General features: G+C 56.8%; 1 protein-coding gene across 3 annotated transcripts; it reads right to left on the bottom strand.

Annotated features, from left to right (window-relative positions):
• Nucleotides 1-6: 6 nt before the first annotated feature.
• On the bottom strand, nucleotides 7-7,652 carry LOC145719523 (SH3 and multiple ankyrin repeat domains protein 3). 3 transcript variants are annotated; one of them, XM_081811008.1, is made up of 2 exons: nucleotides 5,359-7,652; nucleotides 7-3,695 (listed from the first exon to the last, which is right to left on the bottom strand). In XM_081811008.1, the coding sequence occupies exons 1-2, from the start codon at nucleotides 7,554-7,556 to the stop codon at nucleotides 3,683-3,685; spliced, it is 2,211 nt and encodes a 736-aa protein (XP_081667134.1). In that variant the 5' UTR covers nucleotides 7,557-7,652; the 3' UTR covers nucleotides 7-3,682. The 3 variants fall into 3 exon arrangements, with proteins under 3 accessions (XP_081667134.1, XP_081667133.1, XP_081667132.1); XM_081811007.1 differs by having other exon boundaries at nucleotides 7-1,849; XM_081811006.1 differs by having other exon boundaries at nucleotides 7-1,461.
• Between the last annotated feature and the right edge of the window lie 3,605 nt (nucleotides 7,653-11,257).

The raw sequence follows: 11,257 nt of genomic DNA, 5'->3' as shown, positions 1-11,257 counted from the left end.
CACACATACCCCATACACACACACACACACCCCATACACACACACACCCCCCATACACACACACCCCATACACACACACACACACCCCATACACACACACACACACCTGCAGTTACCAAGGCAGTAGCAGGACCCCTTGCTGACCTTCCTCCACCCCTTCCTTCCCAGATGGGTTTTGTGGGTTCTCCTTTTGGTTCCCACTTTCTCCTGGGCCGTGTGGTCTACTCCCACCCTTGGCTATGGCTGATGGGTGCAAAAATGCTGCATGTGAGGCCCAGCTAATCTCCTCTGAGCTCCAGACCTCTACGAGGGCCGCCAAACATGCTCTCCCTTCCCCCAGTCCTCCCCACACCAGGGACCTGGGAGCCACCATCAGCTCCTCCTTCTTTTCACCTGGAGGGCTCCTAGCATTAACCAAGGTCCTCATCCTCATCCCCCCAGCCACCTCAGGGTCCAGTCATTTCACGGTCTCATTCAGGACCTCTCACCTCATTTCCTAACTGCCCTCCTTGACTCCTAGTACTTAGCACAAAGCCAGGAATACAGCTTACACTGAAAAAAAAATATCATCAAACAAAAATAATTTGACATGTCTCTCCCAGGCCTGACTGCTTGTTGGCCCATTGGTGCCAAGAGACGAGAAGAAGCCCAAGCTCTGGTCCTGGCCTCTGTCTCGGGCCTCCTGCCACTGCACTCATGCAGGGCAGGTCTGGGCCTGGGGGCGTTTACAGTCTGGGAGCCCCATTCAGGGAGAGAATGCTCAACAGCAGCACAAAACTAGATACAACTTGTAAGCTTCGAAGCGCACTCTCTGGTCGTGGCATCTCCAGCCTTTTGCCTTCTCACTGCCCATATCCACTCACAGCTCTGACCTCAACACACTCCAGATGTCCCTACATCCCCTCATCTGTGAGCCCCTCCTGCTCTCCCAGCAGAGTTCAGGGCTCCTGAAGCATGTGACCGAGCTTCATGGGACCTGCGAGGACAAAGCATATCCTGGCCCCAGTGCCCCTGCACCGGCCATCACACAACAAGTGTCAGCCCAAGTCCCAGAAGAAGCCCAGCTGGCCTTGAAACACCTGCAGTCACACAGGGTTGTATCCAGATCCCTGCCAAACGTGTTAGCCGAACAGGGCCCACAAAAGGTCACCAGAGCAGGGTTTCTACCCCCATCGTAGGAGAGTGTGTCTTCTGCAAGACACTAATTAGTGATCTACCGAAGGAGCTGAGACCTGACAGGTGTGAGGCCAAGGCACAAAGCACATCAGAGGGGTAAGAAGTGTGCAGGACAGATACCCCTTCACTTTGTATTTCCAAAGCTATGTCTCCATGAACCTTTTCCAGTAAAACCTGATGTGCGGGTCAGACAGATGTAAAACTGGGAGCCACAGTGGAACTCAGTGTCCCTGTGGTGCTCAGAGCCACCATGGACTTCAGACCACATGCAGGATTCCAATCCACCTGTGGAGCGTGGAAGACAAATGGAGTTGGGTGCACATGTGGGCCTCAAAGACCACGGTGGGGCTCTGAGAAGACCGATGTTCTGTCTATAACCAGGGCTAGACCCAAAACTGGAAGCGTACAACAGGTGGATGGTCTGGGATCGATGTTCCAAAAAGCCAGAGGTCCTGGACCTTCCACCCAGAAAAAGCCACAGTACAGAAGAGCCAATCATTTCAAGTTCCTGAGCTTCAAATCTGTGGCACACAGGGCAGCTTCCGTTGCCCGAGAAGAGCTTAGGCGGCAGAGTGCCTTGGGGCTACAGGGCATCAGGGCTGTCAGTGGGGAAGTGAGCAGAAGGGGGTGTTTACTCTCCTGTGATGTCCATCAGGTGAAGAGAGGGACAGGCCTGCAGGTGAAACCAAGGGAACCCAGGGACCAGGGGCAAGGCTCAGAGGTGTGGCCCCCCAGGTGGCCAAGGATATTATGCCAGGAATGGTCCTGGGGGGGAGGCAGCCCCACCCCAGTGTCAGGCCTTGGAACATTCCTCTACGAGGCAGTATCCCTAGCAGTTCATCACGAAACGAGAGGTGAGCGCTGGATTCTAGCCACAGCGAGCTGCGGAACAAGAGCTGCCCAGCAGCCTGGGTAGGCACCACAGCCCCCGCCAGCCACGTGGAGGGCCAACTGCACGTGGCCACAGCATCCCCTGCCCAGCCCCCTGCCTGGGCCCACTCAGGTCTGAGGGCAGGAGGGGCAGCACAGAGGGAGAAAGGAAGTATGAATGGGAGCAGAAAGGAGTGCAGAGGGAAGCGGAAATGCGAAGGCAGGGCAGAGGGATGGCTCAGTGAGGCCGGACTGATCAGGTAGCACTGTGAGGACTCAAGGATGGGTGACTTCAGAATACACGTGCTATTTGTGATACACAAGACTGATAAATACAGGTGTTGCCTAACAGATGAACAAGTGTGCATTTCTATGAGAGGGGATTACTGCACAGAAACCCAGTGTCTGTCACCAGAAGGGCTTTAACAATAGAGGCTCCAGATTACAGTGAACAGAGACTGGGGCTGGGGCCAGACAGATAACCACCACTTGCTGGCTGCAACAGAACCTTAGTTTTATTGCTGGAAAATGGAGATTATACTATTGTCCATCTAACAGAATGGCTGTAGAGGTGAAATAATATGACCTGATGTTTTCTAGTGCAATATCTGGCATTCTTTTTTTAAAAAAAATTATTTATTTGAGAGAGAGAGAGAGTCGGGGAAGGGGCAGAGGGAGAATCTCCAGCAGACTCCCCACTGAACGCAGCATCCGACACAGGGCTCGATCCCACAACCCCGAGATCATGACCTGAGCTGAAGTCAAGAGTTGGATGCCCAAACAACTGAGCCACCCAGGCGCCCCTGGTATCTGGCACTCTTATTTCCCACAAAGGGCCTGGCTGAGTGCACACATAGTGAGAACCCACCATGCTGCAGGCCTGAGCTCAGTGCTTCAAGGTGATGCTGTGTGTCACCCTCATCATCTCACATGGGAAGGACTGACGTTCACAGAAGGGGCTGGTCCAAGACTACAGAGCCCAGATGGAGCTAGCTGAGAGTTGAAATCCAGGGTCCTCTGACTCCAAGCTGATGCCAGGGAATTAAGCAAGCTGCTGAAGTTGGGAAGGGCCATGTCACAGGGGACATGTGTTTTAGGTCATCTGGCATCTGGAACCCTGGTAACAGTACCTGATTCTCCTCTGAAGAACCACCCTCCCTCACTCTCAGCACCTGTTTGCTAGGTGGGGTGACCCCATGCCCTGGCTCCTAGGAGAGAGATGACTCAGGCCTAGCCAATGGCAGCCTTACATCTCCCTGACCCCAGTGATTCACTCAGAGGAAAGCAGGGGACCCACATGAAGCCAGTCAGAGGCTGGAGTTTTGCAAGAACTACTGAGTGAAAGAGGCTCATTTTCCAGTGGACCTGTGGAATAGATGGGATGTAAAGTTTGCTACTGCGGGTCCCACCCTTCCCCATCCCACATCCAAAAAAGAAAACAAACACAGTGTCCTGGTGCAACCCAGGGCCATGGAACAAGAGACCCTTTCCCTGACAGAGGAGAAATGCTGAGGATGCCCAGCTGCCCGTGGGAGCCAGCAGAGCAAATGACACGACTCGGGCTCACCTGAGCCTGACATGGGGTTCGGCAACCAGTAAATCTGAATCATGCGTCTGTCCTTCGGTGGTATTTGTCTTAAGCCACCTCCCTAGATTTCAAATCGCAAAAGACAGTGCTTGCATTTAGCTTAGTTCTTTCATCTGTTCAGCAAATGTTTATTGCGGGCCTACACTGTACCAGGCCCTGTGCTGCCCACTTTAAATGGCTTTGATGTTCATCGGGACACAGAGGAATGGAGGGCCGGGCAAGGGAGGAGAAGCAGAGATGAAGATGGGGGCTGGTCGAGGGTGGGTCAGGGAACCCCCACCCTCAGGGGGTCAGGTCCTGCAGAGGCCTAGGATCGGGGCTGCTCATCCCAAACAGACACCCCTGGACATACCCATGCCTACTCTCAGGGCACTTTCAGCATTGCCTTGCTGGACAGCGGGCTTTCGCATTCAGCTGGGAGTTGGAAGAGGCAAAAAGGGGAGAGGGCCCCAGAGCAAGCCCCTGAGATGACAGAAGCTGAAGGACAACATTCCTGGACTACTTAGGAGAGGCACCATGAGCTTCCCAAGCCCCAACTTATCTTTTGAGTCCTTAACTGGAAGAAGGTAAATCAGACAAGCCTTTATCAGACCTGAACCCTTCACTGCTTTGTGAACTGTGCCTTCCAATGACGACAGGAAAGGGCCCACTAGGTTAGTCTTCAGGGAGCAAGAAGGAGGAGCCAGGCGGTGGCACCCCACACACTCCCCGACAAAGCCAGAAGAGTGAGGAGGGCCTAAGAGGCAAAGAAGGCAAAGGCAGCTTGAAGAGGGCAGACAAGGGCCAGCCAGGGGATGACCAGCTCTGCCTCAGACCAGCACCGTGGGCAGGAACCAGTTCTCCCATGTATCCATGGAGCCCACAGGCCCGAGGGGGATCCCCTTCAGGAGCAGAGCCTTGGGAATGGGGTCCTCGAGGAAATATCCAAGGGATCAGCCCAGGGGCTCTGGCAGCTCTACCAGAACAGCACCCCAGCCCCTTGCTCAGCCCCCACCCTGGTAGGAGGTGGGAAGAGAAGACAGACAGACAGGGAAGGTATGGAAAAAGCGAGAGGGCAGATGGAGGGTGCAGAGGTGGTGTGACCTCCACCAAAGAATGGCTTCTAAATGCACTTTGAAAATCATACACTGGAATCTGTGTTTAAGGGATACTGAGGCAGAGCTGAGAGACAGAAAACAGGAAGTTGGTGGTGGGCCCCCAAAGGAAAAGGAGTCCATGTACTCTAAGCCTCAAAAGGAAGCAAGGCAGGAGGCAGCTACAGGAATGGTGGCACCAGCCACATGGCCACGAGGCGGGTTGGGGGGGGGGGTGGCAACTCCAGAATGGACCACAGAACAACCCTTAATAGTAGAAGCAGCTTTGGTCAGGAGCAAAAGAGTGAGAGCCCACATGAACCCGAGGCAGGGAGTCTCCAGGAGGGTTGGGAGGTGCTCATGCCCTGCCTGGGTCTCTCATGGGTGCCCAGCTCCCATTCCCAGCACCAACAGGGATGGAGAGAACAGCAGCCCTGATATTTCAGATCCCTGAGAGAGACTTCTGTCTCAGACAGACAGCAAGGGTGAATAAAAAGGACAGAAGTGGACAGGGAGGGATGCCATGGACAGGTAAGGAATGGGATAGAATGGACTGTGGAGGAAGAACAGAGGAAACTGTGGATGCACAAGAGGAAGAACACATGGGGCCATGGACATGGGACAGGACCCTCCCCACACTGCCCTGCTCACCGAGCTGCCGCGATGGGCGACTTCTTGGCAGGGTCCAGCAGACCGCCCAGGCCACCAACCGGCTCTTCCCCCAAGGAGCGTGTGTCTTTGTTCAGCTGCTGCAGGCGGGAGCTGAGCTCACTGATCACAGTTGGTTTGTCATCTTCGGGCCCAGGGAGCCCCCGGCTCTCCACGGGGTCCCCCCACAGCTTGGACCTTCTCTGGAAGAGGTAGCGAGGGCGAGCAGGTCCGGCAGCGGAGGCCAACCCAGCAGAGGCGGCATGGTGCTGCTGGGCCATGAGCTCACTGTCCGAGGACTGCTTCAGCAGCGGGTCCCTGAAGGTCACCGGCCCCTTCCCCAGCGGGGACTTGAGCTTGGGCTTGGGAGGCACTGGTGGCTTCTCGAGTAGAAAAGTGTGTCCATCGGCGAAGGAGGTGTGAGTGTCGGTGAGCTCCCCACTCTCCGAGCTCAGGGTGGACATGCTGGACACCGTGGAGATAGTGCTCGTGGTCTCCAGGTGGGGGTCGCTAGAGCTGCGTGTGTCAGCCTCCTCCACCCCTGAGTCAGCCGCAGACTCAGGGGCAGGGGGTGGCTCGCTGCTCGGCTTCCCTGAGGCCGGGCCTGGCACCGTGGTGGGCGAGGGACCTGGGCCAGGAAGTGGGGTGGCCAGCAGGACCCCGTTGGCAAACTCTTCAGGAGGTGGCACCAGCCCAATGCGGGCCAGCTCCTCCCTGGTCTCCTCATCACTGGAGGACAGCTGGGCAGGCGGCAAGTTCACAGCAAATACCAGCTCTGGCTCCTCCTCCGAGCTGCCCTGGCCGGGCCCAGGGTCTGTTGGCGGGGTGCTGCCAGGGGGCTGGGCCCGGGGACTGGCCAGGGGCTCCGCCACCACTGCTGACTGTGTGGGGGCCGGGGCCAGCTCTGGGGTGCCCGGACGCTCCTCTTCAGCCCCCAGACCGCTGGGCTCCTGCCCATTGCTGGTGGCGTGCACGACGATGAGGCCAGCTGGCCGCTGCAGGGATGTGTCCAGGACGCTGAGGATCATGGACTTCTTGTCCTCCGGCGACTTACGCTCCTCCCGGGGTGCTTTCTCCGGCTCCCTGCGAGCAGGCACAGGAACCCAGGCCGGGCTCCTTGGGGAGAAGGCTGGGGAGGCCAGGGCCCCTCGCTCAGAGTCGCGGGCCTGTACATCCACAAACAGAGGCCCAGGGCGGTCAGCGTCAGGGCTGTGCACGGGCGTAGGGGACCGGGAGGGCGCCTGGGAGGCCAGAGCCCGTTCACGGGCAGCCAGGGCGAGGGCCAGGGGGGAGCTGGGGTCCAGGGGTTTGCCGGTGAGCGGGTGGATGAAGGTGGAGCCTGAAGGCCCAAGGCTTGGGCCGCTGACCAATGGCTTCAGAGCAGAGACGGGGGAGGGCAGGAGCAGGTCACGGCCAGTGGTGGGGCCGGTCCCCAGAAGGCGCTCATCGATGGAGCGGGAGGGCTGCAGGGAGGGCAGTTCCGCACTGGGAGGGCTGCCCTCGATGGCTCCCACCGAGAGGAACACGGTGGAGCGGCGCCGCTCCTCCAGCCGCCGGTCCTTGCCTGGACCTGGGCCACCAAACGTGAGGCCGGGGCTGTCCGCAGGGCCGTAGTCGAGACCGCTTGGCCGAGGTCCACGGTGCGTCGGGGAGGGCTCGCGGGCGAAGCTGCCGCCGACTGGGCCAGGGCTGCCCACAGCCAGGGCTGCGCGCTCCTGAGCATCTTCCACCTGCAGCTGCTTCACCAGCGGGCTCTTGCGGCGCTGAGGCTTGGAAGGCGCGAAGATGCTGGCGCTGAAGGCGCCCAGGTTGGCGTAGGGACTGTCGGGACCCGGCGGCCGCGGCCGACGCTTGGGACGCTCTGGTGGGGTGGCTGCGGGAGGGGGCCGGGGGACGTCGCCCACCTCTGGCGCGGAATCCTGCAGGATGATCATGGAACGCGCACGCTTCTGCCGCTCGGGGTAGGGCAGCGGACCCAGGGGCGAGCCGGAATCATACAGGCCTGCGGCCCCAGCGCCCAGGCGCGCTTCCAGGCCGGGTTTGAAGCTGGAGCGCACCGTGTCGTAGGCGCGGCCTGGAGGGGGCGGCGGCGAGAAGGCGGGGGGCGGCCCGGAGTCGAAGTAGTAGGGAGCAGGGGGGGGTGGCGGCGCGGTCTGCGGCGGGGGCGGGATGCCACGGCCCTCGCGCACTGAATCTTGCATTGATGTGCTCCTCGGGAAGCGTCCCTCCAGCAGGGACGCCAGCTTTTCATCCTCCCCTGTGGATAGAGGGGATCCAGTGAGACCAGGCCCTTGCAGACACTAGCGCCCGCCCTCTGCAGAGAGCAGCCATGGTCCCAGACGCAAGGGTTGCAAAGACAACCCCTTAGAAATTGGCGGGAAGCGCCAACCAGACTGGGAGGACGGGGTCAAGGAGGGCATGGAGGCTGGGGTTGGAGAGCAAAAGAGGAGGCGCGGAGCCCAGGGCATAGAATCTGAGCAAGGCCCCCAGCCTGGGCTCCTCTCTGGACACCCAGGCTCTGTACCCCAAACCTGGTGCTGGGTTGGGAGGGCTCTTGGGAAGACTTGGGGAAAGGTATTAGTTCAGATACAAGGTAGAGGAGGGCTCCACCAACAGACTGAGAAAGGACCCAAACTCTGACAGGTATACCGGGTTGGGGCCAAGACCTGCCCAAGCCCCACCACACTGAGAGGGCCCAAAGAAGGATCCCCAGTCGTGAAGACAGAACTGCCGAGAAGAGGTAGGTGGCTGGTGCAGGGCTTCCACCCAAGACTGAGCAAGGCCACATCACAACAGTGGAACAAGCAGATGTTGCTGGGAGCTCCCTGGTGGCAACCAGAGATGGGAGGAAGGGAGGAGTGATACAGTGACTATAGTCAAAGGGGCAGCAGGACTGTGGCCACTTGAGCCATGCATCTGGCACAAAGAGAGCTGGTGCCCAGGTGAGAAGGTGCTCTGTGAAAAGATAAGCCCTGAGATGCTCCATCCCAGAGACCCAAATGGACTGACTGGGAGACCCTGCCTGGTCACTGTTGTAACCTTAGTGGCTGAATTTCAGTAAGGTTGGGTGAAAAGGAAGGAGGAAGAATTAAAATGGAATTTTAGACTAAGCACCTGATGCATGTTTTAGTTTTACTCCCTATTGGCTGTGTGACCCCAGGCCAGGCCCTGAGCCCCTCTGAAACTCCATTATCTCATGGGTAACATAGTCTTAAAACGATACCCATTCTGCCTGCCTCAATGTGCAAGCATTAGGGTCTGTGCAAGAGTGGGGCTGGAATGCTCAGGGCCCTCACTGTCCTGCTGCCTGGCTAGAACCCGGCAAGACCTCCCAAGTGTCCTTGTGGACACGGTATGGACATCTGTGCCATATAGGTGTGTTCAGTTAGGCTGCAAGTGTTACCCAGTCCCAGGAGAGTGGATGAATGGCCCTTCCATGTTGACACACACAGGTCTCTGGTAGAGTGCCTTGGAAATCTACACTGATTCGTGGCTTCACTCTGTGCTTGGTCACATTTTTATGAACTTACTAAAGTGTAGATGGCCTGTTCCCAGCCGCCCCCTCCTTTAACCACCGAGGTGGTCAGCTCAGGCCTCCCACACTGCACTGTTTACATCTTGTCCTGCATGACAGCTCTTGTACCCCGGGCACAGCAAAGGTGGGCTTTCATGGGAAGACTGAGGTTTGAACTCTAGCATTAGCAGTTACTGTCTGATCCTTAACCTCTTGGCATGTCAGTTTCCTAATCTCAGGAGAAATGCTGGCCCCTGTTGGGGGGCTGCCAGAGCTGGAGCCATTTAAAGCCTACAGCACAGGGCTGAGCACCTAGAAGCATCCCAGTAAGGAGGCTGAGATCATCATTCATCATCATCATTTTTAGGTCTGCTTCCACCCCCACCACTGGACACAGAAATTTGTGCCGAGTTCATTCTGGGTTTCCTCCCCACTGCATTTACTGTGTAGCATATAAACACCTGCCGAGCACCCATAAGCCCACGTGTGAGGCAGAAGAGAGCTCCATGGGAAAAGCTTGTGCTCCTAGAAGATGCAGATTTGGCATGCCAGATTCTAACTTAGGGTGAAGACAAGTCACTTGTCTGGGATGAAATGGGGAATCTGTTCTGTTACCAGCCAAGGTGGGGTGGGCCCTTCTGCCCAACAAATAGTAGCAAGCATTTCTCAAACATTTACTGTGAGCCAGATTCAAGATGCAGAACCTGTGTCTACCAACAATATCAGGAGGTGTTGCCTGTCCTCAGCCTGTGAGTACAGCCCACTGGGTCAGCCTCAGAGTAGCCTTGAAGGCAGGCACTAGATAGTCCTCAAGTTATGGATCGGGACCCTGAGGTTTCAAAGACTGAATCATGTGCCCAGGGCCACAAGGGGTGAGAACCCTGGGAATCCGACACCTCAGCCAACATGTTGGTGATGAGCAGCAGGCCAGGGCAAGAAAACTAAAGATGAACCCCTCTCACTCACTCATGGACTGAGCATAGGAGGGTCCAGGAGGAATCTCCACCAAGAGGCTCACATCCTGCAGGGCAGGCACTGAGATCTGGACCTGTGGTGATCAGTCCTGGCACTGGGCTAGGCTGAGGGACAGGCCATCTCGGCAGAGTGAGGGCAAGTGCAGAATAGCAAATTCTGGTACACCCAGGTAGGAGTGAAACGGAGACAGATGTCCCCAGATGAAGTAGGAAAGATCTGAAGCCGGTCCACAGGAACCCAAGGCAATGAAGAGCCTACTGCGGATCAACCGGAGGGACATAGGATGATATTTGCTCTACAGAAAGCCCCCTTTGGCCAGGCCTGGGCAGTTGGCTGGCCTGATGTCTTACCAGAAGACAGGTAAGGCAGCTGTGTGACCTTGGGCAAGTCATTTTACCTCTTTACCTGTTTCCTCATCTGTAATAGAGAGGTACTAATAATATTACCTCAACAGGATTACTAAAATCTTAAGTGAACCAGTGTGCATAAAACACAGTGTTCTAGTAAGTGCTAAGTAAGTGTTTACTCTGATGATGAACAGACGATGGGTGTGGTGGGGTGTACATGGATAGATGGATGGACAAGTGGAAAGGTCTGTAGGTGAATGGATGGATAGGTGGGCAGGTGAGGAGGGACTAGATGCCTAGAGCGATGAGCAGTGGGTGGGGCTTGTGAGATGACCCAGTCCAGAGAGATGGCTAAGTGTGGGGTATGACAGCAACGGTGGGGCATGATGATGTCCCAAGGAGATAGGTGCAGAAGGCAAAGAGACTAAGGACACAGCCTTTAGAAGTACCCACATTTGGGGTGGTACGTGTGTTTTGGGAGGGGGGGCATTAAAGATAGAACAAGGTACAGCCTGAGAACTGAGGGAAGAACCAAGAAATGTTGTCCTAAAGCCCTGGGGAGTTGAGTGTCATGGAGGAGGGAACAGAAAAATCAAATGCCAGTTGCGGTTAGAGAGGGACTGGTCATGTGTTCACTGGAAGGAATACCCTGGAAACCACTGGTGACCCTGGTGGGAGCAATTTGTTTTAGATATGGATGGAGCTAGCCTGCCCCAGGCTGAGGAGCAGGTTGGGGACAGGAGACAACAAGTATATGTGGCTTCTGGAGAAAACTGGCTGTGAAGGAGAAGAGAGATACAGAGCAATACCTGGGGCGGGGGGCAGGCAGGTTCAAGGGAAGGTAAGTCTAGGGTTAGAAACTTGACATTTATTCACTCTACAGATGGAGCAGCCAGGATCGGAGACCACCCAGGGACAGGGATGCTGGCATCTATGGAAGGTACAGGAAGGTGGCACCACTGGACAAGAGGAGTGGAAGAGGGGGCACACACTGGATGGGGAGTGGTGGATGGGGGGACATGCACACTGCACGGGGTGCGGTGGATGGGGGGACATGCACACTGGA

This window comes from Leptonychotes weddellii, unplaced genomic scaffold (genome assembly GCF_054177405.1).
Source record: "Leptonychotes weddellii isolate Sample4059 unplaced genomic scaffold, ASM5417740v2 HiC_scaffold_5045, whole genome shotgun sequence".
NCBI lineage: Eukaryota > Metazoa > Chordata > Mammalia > Carnivora > Phocidae > Leptonychotes > Leptonychotes weddellii.
Note: the sequence above shows the minus strand (reverse complement) of the source record. Positions and strands in the feature narration are given on the sequence as shown.